The following is a 25,890-nucleotide window of genomic DNA, read 5'->3' on the forward strand; positions in this document are numbered from 1 at the left end:
AACGGACTTATTTTTCAGAAATTTCGTCTCATTAAAGTGCCCCTGACAGGTTGGATCCAAGTATAGTAACTTTTTAAAGCATTTCCTAGCGCAGAATTATACTTAGCGAACTTTTTAATCTTAACCTCGTAGCTCGACTGGTTAGGGCGTAATTTAATCAAACAACTGCTCCGCAGCGCCACCACAGGCGAAACTCCATATTTCACTGCTCTGGGACGACTTTGGTGGTATTACGTCATCCTAAGTGGACGTCGTTCGCAACGGATGAAACAAACGCTTCCTAGATGTATTTAGTGGATCACAGTTTGGTCTGAGTTGGTACAAGCGGTTGCTTTTTTCGAAGATTTATTGTTTTTTGCAGTTTAATAAAACTGTACTGGATACGTTCCTACAAAACCAAAAGTATACTTTAAGTGAAAAATGAAGAAATCGTACGAATCATCATTCATATTTAATTCATCATCACTATTCAAAAATAAATAAAAGTTCTCTCTCTCTCTCTCTCTCATAATGTGCCTTCAGATGGCCATTGAAATCCTGTGTAACGGCCATCTGGATCTGGAAAATTGTTTCGGATTCGCCAAACAATGCATGACGGCATCACAATCCGATTGTTGGTTCCGAGAGCATCACCTTGTAGTATACACTCCAACACATGCCTGTAGGCATTTTTACTTTAGTGGTATTAACAAAATCATCTTCAGTGAAGAGAACATATACGACTAGTTTTGTATGGCCCAATTGGCCCATCCCACTTTCGAACACTTGAAGAAAACTTTGATCATTTTCTTCTCAGTACCTTGTTTTGTGGGAAAGTGGGAAAAGAAAGCACACGGTCTTTGTCATTGACAATGTCACATAAACAGCAATTTGTAGGCATTGCCTCAACCATAAATTAAAGGTGCTGTTTGTGAGATACTGTTGTTACACTGCAAATGGCTATAGCCAGATTAGGACAAATAAAAAAGTATGAAAATTGTAGCCCTATTGAATTGAGATGCTGTTTGATAAAAGTAAACAACCTATTTGATCGAAACCTGATAGTAATAATAAGTTCACTTTTTCATTTCGGTAATTCTTAATTTGCACATGCTTTAGACCAACAGAGCCCCACACATTCACGTTTTGCAGTAGCCGTACCATACTTCGCCATGTCATCACAGAGAAAGAATGTATCCTTCCCGCTTACTGTGACGTCACAGCGGTGTTGCCATCTTTATTTTCGCAATTGAATGAGTGCCAGATTCGCCGATGTCAACGAAAGTTTGCAAGCGTGTAACTTAGTAGCCTGTTGATATTTTTTACGATTTGCTGGTCAGGGAAGTTTGTTAGTGTCATCTTTTTGGTATCTTAGGTAAATTTAGCGAATTTATTTACCTGTCAGAGGCACTTTAAGTTCAACAGTTACTGATCTTTCTTCATCTGTTTTTGTTCTTGCTTTGGACATTCTCAACAAACTATCGAAAGTTTACTGAAGAAAGCATTAAGTTTGTAATAAAAAAATATGTTTGGTCTCTTGTTTCTAAGCGTAGAGCAACCAGAGACGTCACCGCATGAGATTTGATACAATGACGTCATTGCTTCATTTAATTTTAAAGAAGTTCTTGTACACGAGTTTGTAATTTATTGTCAAACCGGCATGACAAGTCAAAGAAAACTACCAATTTACGGCTTGAAAAAAGTCGACAGAACACGTGCCATTGCACGAACGTGAAAAGCCGATATCAGGGACCGATATACATTCACTCTGTGGCGCAGCCTACGCAAAAGGAGGAAGTTATTGAACTATGGGCCTCTTCACCTTTAAAATTTTTCTTTGACAATAAAATTTTAAACGAATAATTTGACTAGTTTAGCAGCGGTTGAAAAAACTCTAAACTTTTGTGTTAGACACATCAAAAGCTGAAAACTTGCACCAATAACTTCAACTCATCGATGCAGAGCTTGCAGCATTTGATTGATTTGTAAAAGGGTTATCAGATTTGCTGCAACATTAAGTTATTTCTCAATGTGTATAGGCCATAAAAAATTTGTGGCCTATTTTTAATTTACCAAAAACAGCCAGTTTTTACATTTGACTCAGTATAACCATTTCTTAAACTGGGCCATAAATATAACTATTTTTAATTTTTTGCTTATAGTACCTTTATTTTGTTATTTAAATTACTGCAAATTTTAGCATATTTTTTCTGAACAGTTTTGTGCTGATGTTAATTAAGAACATGTGTTCAATAAAATATGGATTTCTTGTAAGATATGTTGAAAAGGAACACTTTTGACGTTTTACCAATGACTAAAGTACAAGGCAACATTTTTGCGCACAGCGAGGCGATAGATTTCATCAGAATATTCATAGCCAAGCAAGAGCGGTATTGTATTGCTTCGCAAAGATGTCTCAGTTAATTTGCGTCTCATTTTACAAACGAAGAAACTACAAGATCAAGCGTTGCTGGTTTGACTTTTGGGTGTGCACTTGAGCAACGCATTTCAAGGGCTGCTCTTCATTCAGCGGCCATTAGTGGATAGAATAATTTAATTTACAAAAATACTTTAACAATCGTTAACTTCATTCTGTCAAACTCGATGACCAGGCCTGTGTCAATAGCTCGAAGCCTTTATATGTTTACGAAACTGCCAGGATAAAGCTCTCGAAGAAGCTTTCTCATTCCAAAGATAGATACTCCCACAATCCATCAAACAATCTTGGAATTAGAAGTTTCAATAAACAAGAAAGTTTTTGACACATCCCAATATAAGCAGCAATAGTGAATTGCAAGCATACTAGCAAAAAATACTGTATGTTTATAGCCTACTTCAAATAGTTCAGATCAATAATAAGGAGAAAAAGAAACTGCTACCACAAGTTAGCTCTACTCGGTGGCTCTACTCTATATCTGAGATTTCAAAAATAAAAAATAAAAACGATTTTGACAACTAGGAGTTTTCCTCCGCGGTTTCCAACTCCTCCAAAGCATCTTACCAATTTGTGCATAAACATATGCTACTAGAGCACTAGGATAACGATATGGTTAGATATCGCATTAGAATTAGTTGACTATATGTCAGTGACGCCCCCTTTTCCCGAGAAATACAATCTGATTGGTTGGTTAGTAGAATTGCGTGCAAAGTGAAAATATGCTTCCCGGAAAGTATTTTTATGCCTTCACGTTTTTTACCTTCCCCAGAAAAGTAATTCAGGTATGCCAAACACAATTTATTGTGAAAAACATTTTAAATAAAATCTGCAAAAAGTAGTGATTCCTTCAGGCATGAAATTATATCGGTTGCTTTTTTATATTAAAACGCATGCAATATGTTCATTGAATCTTCAGCAAAAATGTAGAAAAAATTAAATTGCATAAACTACAACAACTGACTTCAAACTTCTAAAGATTGATTGACTCGGTAACAGTTCAATTTTGTATTTCTTTCTGATCATCAGAACGAAAAACAACATATGCCAAACATAGCAGAGGTCTAGAAAATAGTAGATATCCAATTATCCATCACGATATCACCAAGAAACTAAGTCAAACCACAGGATTTAGCCTTGTTGAAAACTTCTGTTCCTCAAAGTTATCAAAAAAGCAATGTGGTGGGTATCAGACCGAAAACCTTTTTCAAGCTCGGTAAGACGGTTTCACCACTCAGCAAAATGTCAATAGTTCAAAATATTTTTAACATTCGAAATATACAATGGGAATATTTTATTAGTTTATCTGATATTTTGAAAGACTAGAAAGTGTTTACTTTTCACAAACATCTTGAAAGTTATTTTTAACCTTTTGACCTTCTGATATAATTCTTTTAAGGATCAATGCCATCTTACCTTGCGACAAGGTGGTTGGGGAAAGGAGCCATGGATTGAAAAAACATGCAAAACCTTTAAAGCATGCACTGAAAATTACATACAGGTGATTTTAATGCAAGGTACAGTCATAAGCCTAGTTGACTTTAAGATGAAGATCTGACATAATTTTTGTTATTTTTGTAACTTTTATGTCATAAAATACAACGATAAAGAGTTGATGGAGTATCTTTTTTATTTGTAACCATTTGGAGTCATCAATACTTGTTAAACGTTTGACTACCGTAGCCTACTCTTGCATCGGTAAAATGCTGAAGTATTGAGATCACTTGTCACAAGCGTGTTGAGAAAATGTTATTCTTGATAGTTTTGCGTACTTGTAAATGCTTTGACCGATAACGAGGACCGGCTACCGAGTTTGGCAAAGTAAAGTTTTCGATAATTGTTAAAGTGTTGTTGTCTATGAACTATTCTATCCACTAGGTGCCGCTGAATGGATAGCAGTTCTCAAATACGTTGTTCAAGCGTACACCCCAAGAGCCAAGCCAGCGCCGCTTGATTTGTCGATCGCTTAACCACTGAGCTAATGGAAGGGAAATTAGATATCACTGATGTATGACGTAGTTTTGAAATCCAGATAGTTCTCAATCCGAGAGTTATAGATGTTTTTTTTATATGAATAACTGTTTTCGTGTTAACAATCTTTCTAATCCATTTCATATAGAACCTTCATCCAGCTTGGGCATCTAAAGGCGAACAAGTGCAGTGCAACGAAAATTATCCATCATCGGTCTGCAGATGCTGCTGTGGAACCGACTTGTGCAACCAAAACCGAACTTCTTGTTTACTGAGCGGTAACTATTGCAGCTACAGTAGCCTACATACAAGTGTAACTGTTAAAGTTTCGTATATACAATCATGCTCCTTTCCAATGCTGGTGCTTGTATTTTCTTTTAAAGTCAAGGTTAGTAAAGGGAAAAAACATGCTCATTGCTCAGTCCGAGGAGCACCATTCTGACAAAGAATTAATTAAGGATTTTTTATATCATGCAGGTTGTTTTTTTGCATAACGTTGATTTTGAACCTGAATATTCACAAAGTATTCTTGTGTAGGCCTATAGACTTTTTTGCTACAATGTGATACATATGATGACAACACTTCTAAAACGATAAATGTATGGTAGAACTATTACCGTTGTTAAGTAGCTGGCGTCAATTGAACAATAAAAACAAAAACAGCGGAACGGTTGCTATTTCAGAAAAAAAGAATTAAGATTCATTTTTACAGATATGAAAAGAGCATGCGACCCGCTTTTAGTCCCTCGTGCTGGGTCAATGAAGTGTTATAACGGCTTCAACTTGGGAAGTAGTTGCAACTTCAAGTGCAATAGAGGATATTTTTTGGTTGGAGAGCCAACTCTGACATGTAGTAAGTTTCAATAGGTTGTTGCGTTCTCTGGCGGCAACTGACAATGTCTATAAAATGACATTTTTTTTAACGGCAGCTGAAGTGTTCGTAAAGTGAGTAAAAGCAAGTGCAGAAGCATAAATTCCAACTTAACACTTAACGTTGTCACTGAAATTTTTATTAATTTGTTTTTATTGAGTTTACCAATCTTCTTGCGTTTGAGGCCGCCGGAGATCACGTTGTTACATCCGGGCGCAGCAGCCAATAGATTGTGTGTTCATCGAGCTTTGTGAATCCACATATCTGTTCTGTGGTCGATATACAGGACAATGGTAGATAATAAGATAATGCGGCGTGCAGTCTGAGAATCTGAGCCACATGCACAAGATGGTGAGTCGGCGAGGCCCTATTGGAACATGTTGCTGTTGAAACGGCCCACCACAATCCGCAGGCGATTGAGCTTCACCTATTCCTTCCGAGGTAGTTCTGCTCAGGGTGGAGTGTTGGTATTGGGAAGGTCTGTGAATTGGGTTGGTCTCGCAACTTCTCTCCATTTACTGTTCCAAACTTCGGAAATGTGGAAGTTAGATTTGCAGATAGCTGCAGCATGTCGGGACGAAGGACGTCGAGATATCAAGCGCTGGGGCTTTTGAGAGTGCGAGTTTAGGACAATCTGATTAAGGAGGTGGTCACCCCTTGTAAAACCATATTGCGTACGTGGTTTTCCCTACGAAGTATACCTGGGGCGATGCCTGATAGTACGGGCAGAATGATAGTGGGAGTTGGAAGCAAGCCAGTGATTATTTTCATGGTGGTGTTGAGGGCAGTGTCAATTTTGCTAGTGTGTACACTGCGGCACCAAGTGGGGGGAAGCATATTCAGAGGTGTTGTAAACAAGTGCAAGAGCACTACTACGGAGGAGTACTTTACCATTACCAATGATCCAAAAGGATGCGTAGTGCGATAAAAATAATAAAAAAGTAGAGAGTATTACACCATGGCCTTCAGAGTTATGGGTAGCTATTTCACATCTTGAGAGCAATTTTTAAAAGGTCTACTTTTATTTTCTTGATCTTTTTAAAAGTAAAGAACTTTAGTGTTTGTTGAGGTTACTGACAATTTGGCAAACTTGTTGTAGTTGTTTTAGTTTTGTTATATATCACTTACATTTGATTATAACCTACGACATAAGTTTTATGAATTATACAGCACATCAATTTTTAGTCGATCTGCTCTTACAGTAGTGCTAATAGGATCTTTTTAAAACCTAACTTTAGCCCTGGTTTTAGGATACAACAGCATATTGTAAGACCTCTGCTAAAAGTTGAAATATACGTCCAAAACTTTAAAAAATTTTAATCACATAGATTGACTGTTTTATATAATGTATGGTGTTGAGGTTTGTTTGAGTTTGCAGTGCTTTGACATGCAGTGCCTTATTAGTGCTAGTTGTGCATGAAGTTTTACCATGTTTCTTTGAAGCATTATCAAGCCAAAACAACTGCAATAAGTTTTCCCGAATTGTTAGTAACCTCAACAAACACTACATTTATTTATTTTTGAAAGGACCAAGAAAACAAAAGTGGGCCATCTAGAAACTATTGCTCATTAAATGTGACACAGCTAGTCATAACTCTGAAGGCCATGATCACACTAAAATAGAATATTTAAGTTTGTTTTAAAGCATAGTATGCAGCTTTCACATTCATATGTGGCTTCCTCACCATAATGATAATAATATTTTTATTCAAATAGAATTACTTGGAATAAAAATGTATACTGACTAAGCTACACTTGTGTGGCGAAAGCTTTATCTGTAGGTTAATAAACTTGAATTTTCTAATTTAGTGTGATACTTTTTATCTTAGCCTACTTTTCAGAAACAGAACTTTAGCCTTTGTATTTTTTATTTTATTTTTTGCTTCACTGACGTTTCGTGCGCAATGGTAACAGTGCGGATGATTGATAAATCTGAATATGCTCAAGCTTTAGAGCCACAAAAATTCCATTAACCCTAATGAAGAAAGTTAGGCTACTCATGGAAAAAAGGTTAAATATTTGACAATATTATTCACAACTTTGCAACTGCTAAAGCAAGAAAGGTAACTGTCTTGAAAAATTTATAGACTGTATTTTTTATATAGGCTACAGTAGCCTACCGGTTGCCTACTATGCAAGTGGCTTAAAATTGGAAGTATTGATTTTTGACTCTTTGTAGGCCTGCTGCTTTAATGACTTATTTCGCTACAACATCTTTGGTGCTAATGCTTTGTGAAAACTAACTGCTTATTTGAATCCACTAAACAAAGATAACTGTCCTGTCAGCGTCAGGTAGGCTACTGTTTTTTTAAAAGAACATTAACCTACCTTGTTTTGCGGAAGAGTTGACCTGACAAATGGAACCATAAAACGAAATGAAACTTGAATTAAACACTAAACCTGCGACCAATCACATAATAGCGGCCAAATAGCTTGCTAGAGGTTTGATTGAAACAAGTTCAATACTTTCATTGCGACCCAAAATAGATCTTAGAAGTTTTTGCGCACTTAACTGTAGGACTACAAGTGATTTAAGCTTTAGGCCTGCAATACTCATAATTCGGCATTGATAATGTGGATTTCTACAAAAGTAACTTATATGATCTTGTGAACACCCATACTTTTCAGCATTTTAGTTCTTGAGAATCTTAAAATGCATTAATTCTTATCTCTTTTAATTCGTTTATTACGTTATCGTGCACATAATATACACAAACAATAATTAATTCATAAGCTACAAACACGATTAGCTGATCGGCCAGGTTTTACAATTAGGTTTGCCTAGTAAGCAGCAAGCAACGGTGCGTTCTCTTCGATTCAGTTTCCCATTGCTAACACATGCAGGGGCAATATACGCTTCATAGCTTTCTGAGAAACAAAAATCTGTTACTAAAAATATCTAGAGTTCAAAAACTGGTTGCCCACCATCTAATCTCATTGTGCATTTTGTATAACTGTCCTTTGTAATGTGCAGGTGCTTTTGGAGAATGGGATTACCCTCAGCCACGCTGTAGGGTGATTAGGTGTCGTCGTCTGACAACCCCTGAATTTGGAACAATGAGTTGTACGAACCGTAACAAGCTGAAGAGTAGATGCAGGCATGTTAACATTTAAAAATACTTAGGTTATTAACAAATCGTTTTGCGGTTGATAGAACATTGCGGTCTGCACTCAGAAAGATTTCATAACCTACATCCATTTTCTCTTACCCAACGTGGCGTGTGAAAGAATTGATTTTGACTACTTTTCTACGTTTCTAAACTTTGTGCACTACAAACTTCTTTATTTCGTTCAATATGTTCTGTGCTTATAGTGTTTACTTGTTTCAGCCCCCTTGATAAATTTAATCGTGTTGACTCTTGAAGCGTTTGAAATAAAGTTGGTTGTTATTTACAACATTTAATATTTTCAACTTGTAATCTGCAGCCGCCAGAATAACGCAAGAAAGACAATTTTTTTAGTTGAAACCTAGTTGAAGTAGCCTACTGTAGGCTAGTGCAAAAGAAAAACGAATATACAAATGAAAAGTTTAGCCTGACAAAGAATTTTTATTATTATTTTACTTAAAAACTTTGAAGCCTTTCATGATATCACTCCTAAAATTAAATTGTACACATTTCATAAGTTTAAACAGGGCAGAATAATGTTGACTTTATTGACTTTTGATTGCCTTTGTAATAACAGTGGGATCTTTCAAAACAGGATGTGATAATGTAGGCTAATAGCCTACGCAAAGTTCTGACATCTTTCGAAGGCAAATTGGTTTGACCCAGGGCTTGGTTTCACCTAACCAGCAAGTGGCATGTAATGTAAAGCTTTTCTTTTTTTGTTATATGACTAAATTTATTTTTAGGTTTGAATGTGAAGAAGGATATCGTCTCACGACACCCCCAGTCCTTCAATGTCATGACGATGAAGACGGTGACGGACAGGGCCTGTGGAGCTCACCCCAACCAAGATGCATTCGTAAAGACATGTTGACTTTATTTAAATTTGTTTAACACCTCTTATCTTTAAGTGAATAAGAAAAGTTTGATTCTGTGTTCTTTGCATACTAATTAGTTAAATTGAAATTATTAGTTGATCAATCAGACACTTGTACGGCAATATATTTTGCAGCCAAGCAATGTACCGAGCAAAGGATGCTTAGGCATGGCATGATAACATGCACAAACGATAATTACGTGGATTCTGTATGCACTTTCGAATGCGAAAAAGAAGAAGGCTATTTCTTGGTTCCAAACGCCCCAACAGAAAGAACAAGCCTCACTTGCCTGAGAAACGAAACATGGGACATGCCCAGACCTTGTTGCTCGCGTGAGTAACAACAATGAATACACCGTATAGGTTACTCGGTCTAATTGCACGAAACTGAAGTTAACAAAGGCCTTTTATAATACATTTTTTCAAATCAATTTTGAATCACATTTAGACTGACCCTGCAAGAAATTGGATCATTGCGCAGCATAAACAAAAAAGTTTTGTAGGAAACGTTGTCATAAGACAGCGATTTTTCAAGCTTAGATTAAATTTACTTAAGCTACTTGTACAGATCTTATTATTGATACTAATTAATTCATTGTTAATATCTGCAATGCGGCATAGTGTGCTTTAACCATGGCTTTAACAAATTAGAAAAATACGATAATTATGCTCAGTGACGTCGGCAAGATTTTCTTAAGGAAGTCAGTCCAGAAGACTGAAAGTCTTTTGTTTTAATAAAAAGAAAAGCATCCGTTTGTTTATAGTCTTCAAATGATTAGAATATTCAGCTTACCCACGAGATACTGTGTTTTTGAGCACGAAACAAATAGGCCACTTCAGATCAATTCTGCAGTAAAAACAAAAAACATGACAGTAACCTAATTGTCAAAACAATATATTATTATGCAGCAACGTTAAATCATGGTACAAGTAAGATCGTAGCGATAAACCATAAGCGGATATTAAGTTCTAATCGCCACCACCTCATAATAAACGATAACGACATAAATTCAAACGTTTTCGGCAAACTTTCTGCCCTCGTCAGGAAAATAAATAATTCATCTAAACAAAAACAACAAATATTCGTGAAATGTTAATACTAAATGACTGAAATTACAATCTGCACTGCAGCTACGTATAAACACAACTTAAGAACAAACACAAAAGGTGTTAACGATTCGTTATATAAATTAACTGTAATTTATTGTAATATAAATTAACTGTAATAATTTAATAAAAGTTTATTGTCCTTATTTGTAAGAAATGTCTTTGTTTTTGACTTGTCTTTATTTTGTCTTATTTTCAACAATTACAAAACTTCTATCTCTTTTGGAATATATTACTAAGTGGCATCGATTTAAGAAGTATTGAACGCACATCAACTGGACAGTTGCATACGGTACCACATATGCTGAAGTCTCATTTGTGCATTAACGATCCGAAAGGGTTAATGCATGTGCGGAGGCGATTAAGCTGTAACCTAGGCAGGTCGACTGTATTTCTTTCCTGGTGGCATGGGCCCAGCGTCGGGGACAAAGGAGTGGCGCTTGGAGGTGTTGTGTGTTTACTCCTCTTTCCAAGTATTAGTGATTGAAGATGGAGCACTAATGTTATACTCTAGTAGGGATTGTGCTTGAGCAACAAAGGATTGGTTTGAGCCATTTCTTTGTCGCCGGTCGGTTAATGTAGCTGTTGAGCGCATAAAAACTGGTAAAAACCCAGTGGACGTAGATTTTAGGCATTCCGATGCATACGCAAAGCATCGTTAATGAGTTTGTTAAGCAGATGAGAGTTCACACTACGACTCCATGGACAAAAGCCAGGATTGTGGTTCGCATATTTGTTTTTCTTGCATCCCAGCTGGTACTTTCAGTCGACGAATCAGGGAAACGCGTGATACTTTATTACACGCTATTAGTCCACTCCCTGTAGTCATAAACTATATAATAATGAGAATAAAAGTTTTTTTTGATTAGTTCTCAAAGAATTTTTTAAATAAATTAGCTTAGAATCATTAAAATAATTAGCTTAGAATCATTAAAAGCTTTAACAATAACAATAATTATGATTTATTTTGCGTTTAACATGTACAGTAACTATACAGTAGTAGTATAATTTGATTTGCAGTTTTGTAGAGCTGCCACAGAGCAAAATGAAAAACGTTGATTTAAACAAACGTATCAACAACGCATCATTTATTTAGTTGACTGTCCTAAATTTGCAACAATGGACTTGGTTATCGTTTTGGATTCTTCATCATCTGTAGGAAGAGACAACTGGTTAAGAATGCTTGAATTCATGAACACATTTGTGCGGTAAGTGTGCATATACAAATATTATTAATGTTGATGTGTTCTGTCGATTCGTGTAAAATATCAGGGTTATTTCACTTTGATAACTGCTTTTTTTATGCCTCCAGATGTATTGTCAACACGTTTTTGAGGGTTGGTGGAGTATAAGAGTGGCTGCTTTTGTGTATTTAATTTTCTCTATAGTTTAAGAAACGGAGTCAAACGAAAATGTTTACTCAATCTGCCTTACAACTTGTTTATATTTTGATATGGTTTTAAAAAGTTCTGATGGAATGATGGAAGTCTGTTTTCCATCATTCCATCATCCAGATCTTCCATCCCTTTCCATCAACATTTTCTATCTTTCATCTCAAATCTGCCTTCCATTTCATCCCATCCCATTCCCTACTCAGCTAGGAAAAGGTTGGAGGCTATTGATTTCGTAAATATTTTCATTTTCAGGCAGTTCACTGTACGAGATGATGCCACACATTTTGCTGCTGTTCGTTACAATGGAAGAGTGGACAGGAGAAATCAGGTAGGTGTGAGTTTCTTCACAGTGACCAGTTATTGAAGGCAAAAAGACTTTGACAAAGTTTGCATTTTCTCGTGTATCACCAAACGATTTTTAAAATTAACCTGGTGTTTTTCGGTTTCATCTATTGCAATTGAATTTTAGAGTCTTTAATTCAGTCTATTTTCCACGAACGTCTGCAACAGCGTTTTGCAGTGTGAACCAAAATGACTGAGAGCAAATGCGGTATAGTGGTAGCCTATCGCAGAATTCTGTGGTGATATATTCCACCTACGCATGTTTGAAGAAAAAAAACTATGAATAATTTTAGCAAAATATTTCAAAATTTGCAAGCTCACTTCGTAAAAAAAAATGCTTCTGGTCTATATCGTAGGCTATGATGTCAGTAGTAGTATCGCCGCTTGCAAAATATATACGGTAGCCTAAGTATAATAGGATACACACTAAACGACGAAACATGCAATACATAGGGTAAGTTAATCTCCGATTGCATTTAATTAGCTACTGTTGAAATGATATTGGAAGGTTTGGAGTAAATGACTTTCATATTTGACAAAGTGGAGAATGTGGAGATACAAGGGTACACTTTCGCCTTTCCTTGGATAGCTGAATAGATGGCTTAACAAAATGGATATAGCCTACTTCGTTTCAAATTGGTTTATTTTTATGTTATGGCAGATAATATTTATAGCTTACAATAGCGTTGTTGTCATGCAATAGTAACATCCTTTACTGTAGACCTGATATCATATCTATTTTAGATAACTTTTAATGACTATCCTGACAGTACTGAAGGTGTTGCAAATGCCATTTTGAGCCTCCCGTACGATGGATCAGGTGAGCTTTAACAGCAATGACAAACGAATAATGTTTATTGTCTAGGTATGGATGCAGGATTACAGCCATGGGGGTCTTGGGTGAGCAATCGCTTCTCCCAAAGTTTATCTTTTCTCCCAAAAATACGTTTTGATGCTACTACAACGGTTTAATGACATTGTACTACATGTCGAATGACATTTCATACATGTTTGACTGCATTCAGTAGCTATATTAAAAAAACTGTTTATTTCAAAAATTAAAACATTTGCCCATCCCCAACAGTTGCTTTTGTACCCCTAAAATTCTCTTTTTAGCTTCGTTACCTCATAGATGTAACTTGAATTATACACTGGATGCAGTTTAAACCACATGGAAGTCATACCGCACAAATGTCATACTACGTTGGTTTAAACGTCTTAATTTTACCTTTTTAGTTTTCACGCAGGAGGTTTAGGTATCCAATAAATTTATCGGGATGACAGCACGCTTATTTTAAAACCAGTCAAAAGTTTACATAGATTCCGAGTTGCAAAAAAAAGCAAGATAAAGCGGCGTTGGTTTGACTTTCGAGGTGTGTGCTTAAACAACGCATTTCGAGGACTGCTCTCTATTCAGCGGCATCAAGTGGATGAAATAATTCATGGACAACACTTGAACAACAATCGGAAACTTCACTCTGTTAATCTCGGTGATCGGGCCTGCGTCAGCTGATCAAAGCCTCTACAAGTATGCAAAACTGCCAGGATTAAGCTCTCAAAGAATCTTTCCCTGCCTGAAGATAAACATTCAATCAATCCATGTGTAGGCTATGCTGCAAGTCATATCATAACACCTATGTTAAAACACGACATTCAAATAATAAACCATCATTGAAGTTTTTTGACATTGTTTATAACTGTTTGTTGGAATTCGACATCAAGATTCACGAGGCACTGATTATATAAATCTTTTAACACAGGACTGAACATTGAACAGGCAATTTTTCGCCGGCGAAGCCTCCTATCGTTTAACTGCCTTTAATTAAATTGTCACTGTTGTGCTTCACGTATTGTGCTTTGTTCATGCAATTATCTTGTGTTGTACCTCCGTCCATCTTGCGTTTTTTGTTTGTTGTATCCAGGTTTACACCTGGTGGTTGAAGATTTAGATTAAGTGGACGGGAAGGCAAGGAAGCCAATCTTCACGTCCACCTTCAGGCATGTCTTTAAGTGTCTTACCAAAGACACAGCTGCATGCTCATTAGCGGTGTCGAACTGGCGCCCTTTCGATTGCCGTTCCAGCGCTCTCACCACTCGGCTATGCAGCCGACCTCGGCTCGGCTATGCAGCGTAATCTGCTTGGACACTTCTTCTCTGAGCATTAGTTTTTCCTCTTTCAAACACTTGTGCCGTTGTGCTGCGTAGCCTAATCTTTTACTTGGCTCTAGAGCTGGTTTATCTGAGATCGATTCCAGGTCGGGTCAAACCGAAGACTTTAAAATTGGTACCGATTGTGTTCTTTCTTGCATAACACAGTGAGAATAAGTCGGGTAATCATGTGAAAACATGGTAAACCTGATATAAAATTAAAAATGAGTCTTGTCGCTAAAAGAGCTTTACTGTTGTTGAGCAACAATAAATAAAACGATAATATTATTATTATTTCGTATGCGAGCAAGGCAAAGCAGCTTTCAAATGTTTAAATAAAACCTTATTTTTCTGGTTAAATGTATGTTTCTCTAACTTATTATTTTTTTCTCAATGTAAAATTATTTTGCTTTTAAAGGCTTGATAAGCGTTAGATGCATAGCCGAAAACGTTTGCTATTTTTTTTAATTGATAAATGCTATGTTGTTGTTCAGTTGTGTCTGTACTATTTTTAGTTTGCTAGTTAGCAAACCTAGCTGTAAATATTGCACATAACATTGCAGATACTATAACAATATTTAACAATTCGGCTCTGCAACATGTTTTTTTTTAATATGGTTACTTTTTTTAAATCAACTTCTCAAGCACATGACCAAATATCGCGATTATCATTTCGTCGAAGCAACGCATGCACGTAAAAATAGCGTTCTGGCAAACGTTTGCATCATATCATGCATAGCACTTTCAAGTTAATGCAGGAGACATGAAGACGAAGACAAGATTTAAACCAACGTGGTGACGATATTTGGCCACCTTGATACCACGCTGGAACAAGAATAGCTGATAGTAACAAAGTCAATTCGTTCTTGCGGCGTTTAAAAGTTGGCATTGCAAGTCACAACCATTCTGCATTCAGTCATGTAATTTAAACGCCGTATATGTTCTGAATTACATTTTAGTTTCAAATCAAAGTGCTGTCCAGTGAAAAAATGGATATAATTTTCTGCAATAGTGTTGGGTAACAACCAGTCATAAAAACTTATGAACAGTTAGAGCTTGTTTTGGAGAACAATGAAAATGAGTTTTACAACCGGCTTTTGATCAGGTACTGACACCGGAGAAGCCCTCGATTACGTTACCGATGTGTTGCTGCCGTTAGGAAATCGTGAACTTGCAGCAAATGTTGTGCTTTTACTTACGGATGGAAAATCTCAAGATGATGTGGCTTTCCCAGCTAGAAGGCTACGTGAAGAGGCTTTGGTAAGACTTTTCGTGTGCACCAGTCGATTTAGTGATCAGCTAGTGCAAAATTTAATTTAGTTGTAGACAATGGCGTGGCATGACTCATTTCATTGGAAGGGCACTCTAATAGCATAAATATTTAATTTGACATGAAAATTAGGCTTTTTTAGTCTATAATTTTTAACGATAAAAGTTCAAATATCACGCTCGAGGGGAGTGGTAGACCCCGACATCAACAAGAATAAAGATGTTATTCCAAAACAAAACTTCGTTCCTAAACTTTCCATCAAACTTTCTTATAATTCAACTGCTGATTCAAAAGGATGCGCGGTGTGACAAAATATTTGAAATAAAATAAACAATATCACACCAAACCATAAAAAATCAATTTATTAATATACAGAGCCTTCACCACACAACAAATAATAAAGAATGCAATGATAATAAAGAATGTAATGAGATGATTATAAAATTTAATAAAAGTGTTTAAAGATTTCAAAGTAGGTAATACTGTATAAAAAAATTATAGAAAAGGTCAAATCTTAGAAAAGATAAAACATTATATACATAGCCTAACTATAAGACTGTAAGCTAATTAACAAGATAATAAGATGATTATAAACATGTTAAGCTATATTGATTATAAAGATGCTAGGCTAGTAATGAAGAAACTCAATGAGTTTATTCTTAAAATTGGTAAAGTCTGCAAGTCGCAAAACAGCAAACCTTTACCCCACTGATTTTGAACTTATTGCCTTCTGCTGACAACTAAAAGATCAAACTTTTAAGTGACCGAAAAACGATAATGATGTCATAAACGCGTTTGTGAATGTTTCACTGTAACAATGTTTTTAAAAATACCAACTTCATTAAAGAGATATTCTTGAACTGTCACAGCTATTTCTTTAACTTGCATTTGAGCTTTCAAAGCAGAAAAATTTCAAATGCATAAATTACGCAATTTAAGTGACCCGTGCCCCTCTCTTTGATACTTCGATACTTCATTCTTCAGAAATTTTTCTTAACCAACCTTACGAATAGGCTACACTTTTTTCCAAGAATAAAAAAATTGTCACTTCAAAATAATTGGGGGGCACGTGCCCCTTAGACGCTACGACTGTGGTCTTAGATTGTGGTAAACAAAGTTTTGCAATTTTTAATATTAGGCTATCATTCAGACACTTGTCTTTTGAAAGTTCTAACCTTGATATTGTGTAAGGTTTTCTTTTTTTTTACAAAACTGTGTTTTCAAAAATTTAAGTCTGTAAAAATGATCTCAGCATGACAAAAAATATTTGTAGGTTTACGTGGTTCCCATTCAAAGGTCGGAAGGAGACGTTGATCTTAATCAAATTTATTCAATTGCTGGGAGTAAAAACAGAGACAGGGTGTTGACCAACGCTTTGGAAGGAGGTTTTGATGCTTTGAACGAAGGCTTTGTTAACACAATCACAAATCGTCTTTGCGACACTCCTTGCTTTAATCCTCTCCACGATCACCTTGATGATGCCCGTGATCCCTAAGTGTGGCCATTTAATCTCTCGATATTCTAACACTTTATCGTTTTTATCTGTAGATGTTACACATACTCCTTCTAACACAATTTGGACTATATGCTTTTGCCTAGCGTTAAATATGGTGATCATTGAGCAGTATGCACATATTGGTTTATGCATGCTAAAGCGTATGAAAATGTGTAAAAGCATATTTATTACTTAACCAACAAGCTTGCTAAATACAAGAATTGTAGATCACACAAGAGGACTGTTTTTTGCTGTATATTAGTAATTATTCCTTAAAAAAATAAATAACCATTTCCGTCTTGCAAAAACTGTGGTTTGTAGACTGTTGAGAACAACGCATATTCCTGATAGACACAGCGAGTAAAAAAAACACTACACTTAGCCTATAGTTTACAGACCTACACATTGACCTCTTCAAAAACAGCCTAAAAAGTTTTTTTTCGGAAGCTTTCAAGTCTTACCCCCCTAAAAGTTTTCATTTACTATGAAAACACCTTGTGTGATTTTTTTCTTTTAAATATTAATGTTTAGGGGTTCCCCTGTCCCTTGAAATTTAGATGTTTTTTACAAAACATATCAAATTTCAGATAGCTGTATTTCATAAACTTTTCATGCAAACATATAAGTGTTGGGGTTCATTTTCATCAGCATGGTGAGCACTACAGTAGAATTCGCCTATAACGGCACTTCTAGGGGATTGCAAAAACTGACGTTTTAGCCGAATTGACGTTATAGACGAACTACCGCAAACTATTCCAAAACTGTCTTTTGATTAAAGAAAGAGGTGTATAATCCAGTCAGGTTTACTGTGTACCACCAAACTGACAAAAGTTACGCAGAAAATACAGTAAACAAAGAAACTGTTTAAAAAAAAATAACCTACAGCGAAAGGTACAGGAAATTTGCGCATACAGCTTGTTACATACAGTAGTAGGCTACTGTGTAACACTGCGGGTTCTAGTTTATACAATACTGCACGTACAACGGTTGCTTTGAGTTGTTTAAAGGTCAGCTGTAGAGCTGCTTTTTACACGTGATAGTTTTTCACGCGGAAAAAAAGTTAATTCAGTTAATTAAAGTCCCTGCTGCGAACGACGTAGCAAAATAAAGGAAAGACATCTTGCAAGCAGCAGCGCTAACTGGATTAAAAGACTGACCGTTCGTGGTGAAGGTGATGACTTAAAGTGACGTTATAATAAACGAACAAAAGACGTCTGGGGACCAATAAAGGGTGCTGTTACATGCGAATTGACGTTATAGGCGATGCTGTTGTAGCCGAACTACAATGTACGTAAAAGATAGGAATTCTGCCGGGACCGAGCGAAATGTGACGTAATTGCGAATTGACGTTATAAACGAAGCCGTTATAGGCGAATTCTACTGTATAAGTAGAGAAAGTCAAACAAAGCAAAATTTGTATTAAAAATATTTTCGATTATTAAATCTTTTTTGTTTATCGTAATATGGAAAAGGTTGAGTTTAAAAAATTGAATTTTACAAATTTACCTATGTGAAATTTAGTAACTTAACAGGATTCAGCTCCCTCAACAGTATATACACAAGGTCGTAATGGGTCCCCCACCCCTAAAGTGGGTATTATCTGTTTAGAACAGGGGTTTCATGGTAACCAACCACTCATTGTTGCCCAGTTAAGGTGTTTTTAACTGGCTGGGAAAAGTCCTTGCGGTGACGAGAAACAACTTACAAAAGATACTGTAGCTGATCTTCATCCTTTGTCTAGTGCCCAGAAAAGCTTTTCACAAGGGCAACGCCTCTTTCTGCATGGTCATTTATTACAACAAGTGACTTGCAGAAAGCTCTGGTAATCTTCATTTCCTTCCCACTGTATTGCTGGCAGCTGAAGAAAAGAATCTGGAATCTTCAGTTTTTGGAACAGTGATCGTGTATTAGAAGTAGCAAAGGTTTGCAATGTTTTGCTGTCTAATGCCACAGTAACTCTTTTGCTGGGACCTCTTTGTTATCATTGTGGAACATTACTTTTACCATCTGGTCCTTGATGTTTGGTAAAACATCATCGTCAAAAAAGGAAAGACCAATCTACTCTTCTGAAAGATACCATAAATGGCGAGCCATCTTCTCTGTCGTCACCACAGAGATCGCCTTATTAGTGATGGCATTTCCCTTTAAACTTTTCAGAAGGCATAGATAATTATTTGGTGCTTTCACTGCAAGTGGAGCAGTAACCCACGCTTTGACATAAATACAGGAAAAGAAAATGCAGAGATTACGCAGTCCTTTCTCTTCACAGTTTTAAAGGAAACTGGCTCCGGAACATCCATACCTTGAATGTATAAATGACTTTAGCCATCCACCGTGCATGATGGTTAGCACCGGGGGCTCGAAGCCGGGTTTCTCGAGATAATAGAGCTCCAAGAAATAGCAATGCTAACTCCATAACCTCCCGATAATCATTACGTGGTTGCGATTTCATGGTCAATGCTTTATTGAGGAACTCTATTAGCTCTTCCCTAACGTCCTTTACACTATTATCTGCAACATCATCCGTAGAAGCATCTTCCCACTTTTCTTGATCTATGAAATTCTACTTCACTTCAAAACGTTTGAGAAGCTGGATCTCTGGTGCAGAAGATGATGTCATCACTTCTTTCTATGCTGCACCAGCAATAAGTTCCAGTATGTGATGTCGACACGCAAAGTATAACAAATCTTTACCAAAATAGATATCTTGAACTATTACTCTGTTCCAACCAACAGTTCTCACCATGCTGATGAAAATGAACCCCAACACTTATATGTTTTAAAATTCAAAGAAAATGAAGGGGTGTACCAGCAAACATCTATAGTTGGTGTACCAGCAAACATCTATGTTGCTTTTCGTAATGTCTTTTTAGACATTCTTTTTGAGTCAATAATACTTTTAAAGAAATAAAAAAGAGTCAAAAGGCATGTAAATTTCACTCTGTGTGGAGCTACATGTAATTGAGAGGTTAACTGTTATTTTTTTATTCACTTATATGTTTGCATGAAAAGTTTTTGAGATACAGCCATCTGAAATTTGACATTTTTCGTTACAAAAGCCAAAATTTTGGGGGGGCAGGAGAACCCCTAAACAATAATATTTTTAAAAATTAATTCACACAAGGTGTTTTTGTAGTAGGCTAAATGGAAACTTTTGGGGGGTAAGACTTAAAAATTTCAAAAGTCGTTTTTTTTGAAGCGGTCTAGACTAGACTACACAAGGGCGTTGACAGGGGGGTCTAGGTGGTACGTTTGGACCCGGGCCCGGAATATTTAAGGGGCCCGGATTTAAAAGACTCCTCGAGACTTCAAGCATTATCACGATCTTAATATAATCAGATCAAAAGGAATTGCCATTAGTGGTTAAAACAGCCACTTCAGCCATCAGATGGTAAAGTACCGGGCCCCTTTCCGGGCCAACTTTAGCTCACTGGTGGTAAAATAGTCACTTCAGCCACCAAACAGTAAAATAAGAATTTAGTTTAGTCTAGTATAGTGATTTCCGTAACCACGAATATTTAGTGAAATAACCCGAAACACGAATTTCAAAATAAACAGGCTAATAGTGTTTAAACTCAAAAACTGAAATGGCACAGGTAAGAAGACTGCCATCCCTATTTCTGCACTAAAAGTTAGACCAAAACCGCTTTTTCAGATTGCAGCAATCAGCAAATGTTTGACCTAGGCTCAAAAACCTTTCCCAAATCAAATTGAATACTTTCTGACCGTCTGCACTAACTTTGTTGTAAATTTTCTTCTGGTGAGCATAAAATGACCAGTGAAACATCAATGGAATCGGGAATTAATACTCTAGCGCCATGTGACAAATAAAAGTTCAAAAAAGCAATCGCTAGATAGAGATAGTAAGTTTTTCGGTTCGGGAAATTTTAAGATTGCGCAAGATTTGTTAAACGACCATGCTTAAACGACATCAATAAAATTTATTGACATCATTGAAGTTTATTGACAAACTTTATTGACATCAAACTTTATTAATAAAGTTTGTACACAAACTTTATATTCATAATATTGTCGATGAAAGGGCCAAAAATAAATTGATACCGGGGCCGAGAAATCCTGTCAACAACCTTGGTCCTACACCCTGCCCTACACACACCAATAAACTATACCAGGCTAAGCCCGAAGGTGTAGTAAATACCGCTAAGTTATCATAACAAGATTTATTAAACTACTATCGGTGCCAATTGTCATTTTACGATTATTTACAGATTATTTACGATAAACAAAAGCCCTTGTATTGTCAGACGTAATAAAAGCCTTCGTATCCCCTTCTTTAGATATCCCTGGATATCCATAAGTAGACAATAGACAAAAAAGGTTTAGGCTACTTCCCTTAACACTAAGGTTGGGCTCCTGGAGTCTTGCTCAGTTTGGGGGGGGGGGGCTGTCGATTCTTCTTATGCCTTAGAAGTGATATCTCTGTTATTTTTTAAGGCCCCGTTTTAAAATTTGGGGTTCACTTTGTAAAATTATTCACGCTGAGCATATCCGAAAATTAAAACTATGTGAATTTTAAAACTGCTCATATACGTTGAAATGTTGAGGTGACTTATGATTTTTGGATAATTTTCGATTAAAGCAATTGTAGCGTAAGTTTACACATTATTTTTTGGTAAAGTAATGAAGAACATGTATTGCAATGTTGTGCCAAAATTTTTTTACATAATCTCAATTTGAATCCATATTTTTCATGCAAAATAATAACTTTTCCCACGCTCAAACATAAGCTCGCTGCTTGTCTAAAAGAACAATACTTCATCAATTACATGCAGTAATGAGATTTCTGAACGCGCGTCACACCAATTTGGATTACGATCTTGTGACCTCGGTTCTTAGAACAGCAACTCCTACGCTTTATTAACAAATGTAGACCAGCTGAAGAAGCAGGGTGGCGTTTATACAATCCTTTCGACGTGGATTCAACATCGCAAGACGGTGTAAACATGTGCGGGTTTGCAATTAGATTACTTCTCTATATTGTCCTTGTTTGTATAAACGTCATAAAATCAGTCGTTTTGTCCGTGCTAAAATTCAGCTATGTTCAAACCACATTATATTGTTTTTTTTCTAAATAGAAAATGGATTTATAAAATATGAATACAATACTGTTTCAGCATATCAAAATGCTGAATTTTACATCGAGTAGGCCTATTACGATTAGTTTTATGACCAACTTTTTATATAAAAAAGGATCGATGATTTTGATAAGCAATCTAATTGCAAAACCGCGCATGTTTACAAGTTTTCAACGTCTTGATATGTTGAATCAACGTAAAAATAGCTATCTGTCTAATGAAAGGAAAAAAGGAAAATCTTTCATTGAGCCCAGCATTTTATTTAGGCTGTGGTTGAAGCCAAAGTTTATAAAACCACAATCATTCAAATACTTTATTCTGCGCAAAAGCAAGCTTGGCGTACTCGTATGGAATGTGCAGGGCATAAAGGCTTTTTAGAGCATTGACATTGGCCACGATTTTTGGTAGTTTATTTTTTCTGGCTTTGGCACCTTCTCCCATAATAGCGTGTTTGCATACGTCGCATCTACGTCGTGTCGACGATAGTTGGGGCAGGGTGGCCTTTCTGCCGCTTGGAGTTGATATAGGGGTTGTTGAAGGTTGTTTTCCTACTACTGCTTCAATCTTATGTATGGTGTGATAGTTCAGGCCTTGGAGAGATCGCGACTTTATGAATGGCTTCACAAGTTCCATGGCCAGATCCCAACCGAAGTCGAAGGATTTTCGCTTGCGTGGATCAGTCCCTTCATTTAGTCCTAAAACTGTAGATGTGTTGACGCGGCAAGTATCTAAAAAATAAGCAAACGCAGTAGTTGTCCAGCGTGGGGACTTCGCTTTGCACGTGAATGAACCCATCCTTTGGTCGATGATATCGGTGCCACCCTTTGTGAAGCCGTAAAGCTTATACAAGCCTGGCTTCTTTTTGCCATCATTCTTGGTAATCCCCAATAGAGGTTGCATGGTCGTCAACATCAACAAATTCCGCATGCCAGAACTCTTCATTTTTACTACATAGAATGTAGGCTGAGATCAGCCTCACTCGTCTGCCAATAAATTTCGTAGGAAAATTCTTCCCTACCACTCACTTGCTTCACTTCCAGGGGTATTCCTCTACGTATAGCGTTGAGGGTTCCCACTGACGTTATACCCCTGTCAAGCAACCACTGCACGAGTGGTATGGAGGTGTACAAGTGGTCATACGAAATATTCCGACCTTGAAGGTCACCGTGTTGTTCCAGGCTCATCCATTCCTTTTACCACTTCTTCTGTTCCACGAACGTAAAAATGAAATGGCTCTTCCTTCAGTTTACCTGAATACACCGATGCCCTAAATGTGTATGGGAATCTGCTGGCGTTTACCGACTTGAACAGAAGGCCATATTTCGCAGGCTTGTTTGGATTATATTGCTTGAAGGCAATTTGTGTCCTCATGGGGTATAGCGTTTCGTCCAACGACAAGTAGTCACCTGGAATGACATGTTTGATGCAGTTTTCGTTAAACATTTCGAAAACGACTCGAAATGCGGCAAACCGGTCATTCTTCCAACGTTGCGGCTTAGTATTTTGGTCGTCGAACGAAATATTCAAAAATAAAAATTTAAAGCGGTTCTTGCTCATTGTTGCACTAAACACGGGATGCCCTTGCAATTGATTGAACAATACATCCGTGGAATGACCAGCCTGTCCTAAATGCCCCCGAAGATACCCCAATCCAACAAAGGCCAGCATCTCCTCGTTGTTGGTTAGGCCAAAATAGCAGTATCTGCTGTCATCTAAAATTCTCTCTGGCAATTGAGAAATGAATGTGACAATTTTTCTATTTGTTTCTTGAACAATAATGTTCAAAATGTTTAAAGAAAAAAAATAGTTCCCATGCTTGCCGAGGAGTCTTGGCTTCTTTGGCTTGTCCTCTAACACTAGTCGGGCCAGATATAATGTTAGCTCTGCCCCTTCTCCCATTGTGCACCGGCCTCGCATTAGACCAAGTACTGGCAGCATAGCCATTCTCATTTACCCGCCTTTCTGTCGAGTCAACGTTGCAAGACATCGCATAAGTTCATATCTTCAGTTTGGTAAACGGAGATAAGATTTCATTGTGACATTGCTATGTAAATATGTATTTCACATGACAACTTGACAAGTAAATACACAAGTTTTCACAATTTATGACGAGTTATAGCACATGGCAATGTTACGCTACAATTGCTTTGCGAGGTACTGCATTGCGTTTCAGTTTATCAGTGACGGTGAACCTGGTACAAGAAGCCTTGAATATATTGATTCAACTAAGCCGCGTCACGTATAAACGAGGTGGAACGATCGTCCTTTTCACAAAAGCGTGATGTTCTGGACCATGTTCTGGTTTATCCTACACAAATGAGAAGCGTATTGCATTTCAAATCTTTACATGTCGACTTGGGAATAAATGTTTACAAGTATATTTGAGCAGCTTTGGGAACATCGACGCCTTTTCTGCTTTTGATAGTGTGTTGGACAGAAGGAAAGATTTGAAACCAAAATCATAATATGTTACAGCGCAGCTTATACAGTAGCTAAACTTCAAATTATTCATAAAAGCATTGTGGCCCAAACAGAGCAATCTAGAAACAGCCACAACGTTGAATATGTCACGAGAAAGGAAAATGCAATCAAAAGAAACAAGTCGATCACTTTCAATACTTATCTCACATTTTACGTCAAATCTACTCCAAATGACGCTGAGTCATTGCAACAACGTTGTATGCTTTGTTTGATTGAAAGGACATCATTGTCTGCGAAAAACAATTGTCGCGCTAGATGCATTGGCACCAAGTCTTGTGTTTAATTTTACGCAATTTCAACCGCAAGCGACGGTAACTCATCGTATCAAAGTTGAAGCTTTCACTGTATCGACTTCGCTTATAAGCCGTGGTGAGAACAAAAGGTCTACGCAGACAGCCAATTTCCTTCACGCTGTGAAAAAGGATTATCGAGACATGGACCAAGTTAATTATTTTCATCCAGCTGGTGGGAAAATTTTGAACAATAGAATTTGAAATATTTCAGAGGATGTGCTGAGAAATGCCTTATATCTCTCAAGTTATAACCTTTATTCGCTCAAAATTTCAGCTCAATAGAGGTGAATAAAAGTTAGGAAAAGTCAAGAAATCTCGTAGTCGCAGCCTCAGTGGTTTTAGAGATACAACTGTTGATACAAAAAGTTGAATTGATAGTCCCCCCCCCAACCTTCAAAGGGTTAAATTGAATCTTGCTTGAACATTTTTTATCTTTCCAGAAGTGTTGGGTCAAAATGCCTGGCCAGCACAGGTTTTGAAGTCAAGGTTCAGTTGGTCAAGCAAAAATAGTGAGCTACGCGCTTAGCCAAATGCAACAGCACCAGCTTTCAAGTTTAAATAATATATAGAAACCCTTTAATGATGCAGAAATCAGTAGGCTTAACAGCATCAAACTTAACGTCTTGATGCAGTTTAAAATCGCCTACCTTAATACGAGAATGATTTGTTCTTCATGAGAAACATCTGAAGTAGCATCTACCATGATCGAAACATGCTTTTGTCCGTCCCGTTTGCTCAGTGGTTACGCGCCCGGCTCAAGATCACGCGGCGCAAGTTCGACTCTCGGGTGTGCGCTTGAGTAACGCATTTCAGGACTGTTCTCCATTCAGCGGAACCTAGAAAATGAAATAATTCCCCGGCAACAACACTTCTACAATCGGAAAAACTTCACTCTGCCTTTCTCGGTAACCGGCCTGTGTCAAAAGCTTCTACAAGTATGCGAAACTACTGGTCATAGAGGTAAAGCATAATATCTTCGCAGAGATGTACGTAAACGCAGCAAATTCTACGCCGCACACTTGCGG

General features: G+C 37.0%; 1 protein-coding gene across 1 annotated transcript; it reads left to right on the plus strand.

Moving 5' to 3' along the window:
* Positions 1-5,121: 5,121 nt before the first annotated feature.
* LOC145771286 (collagen alpha-1(XIV) chain-like) lies at positions 5,122-17,203 on the plus strand. Its single transcript, XM_082583027.1, has 9 exons — positions 5,122-5,237; positions 8,230-8,353; positions 9,109-9,221; positions 9,375-9,572; positions 11,443-11,554; positions 11,993-12,068; positions 12,827-12,902; positions 15,336-15,490; positions 16,774-17,203. Exons 1-9 carry the CDS (start codon positions 5,144-5,146, stop codon positions 16,993-16,995), a joined length of 1,170 nt encoding a protein of 389 aa, XP_082439153.1. The 5' UTR covers positions 5,122-5,143; the 3' UTR covers positions 16,996-17,203.
* Positions 17,204-25,890: the final 8,687 nt, after the last annotated feature.

Source organism: Aplidium turbinatum, chromosome 5 (assembly GCF_918807975.1).
Source record: "Aplidium turbinatum chromosome 5, kaAplTurb1.1, whole genome shotgun sequence".
Classification (NCBI taxonomy): Eukaryota; Metazoa; Chordata; class Ascidiacea; order Aplousobranchia; family Polyclinidae; genus Aplidium; species Aplidium turbinatum.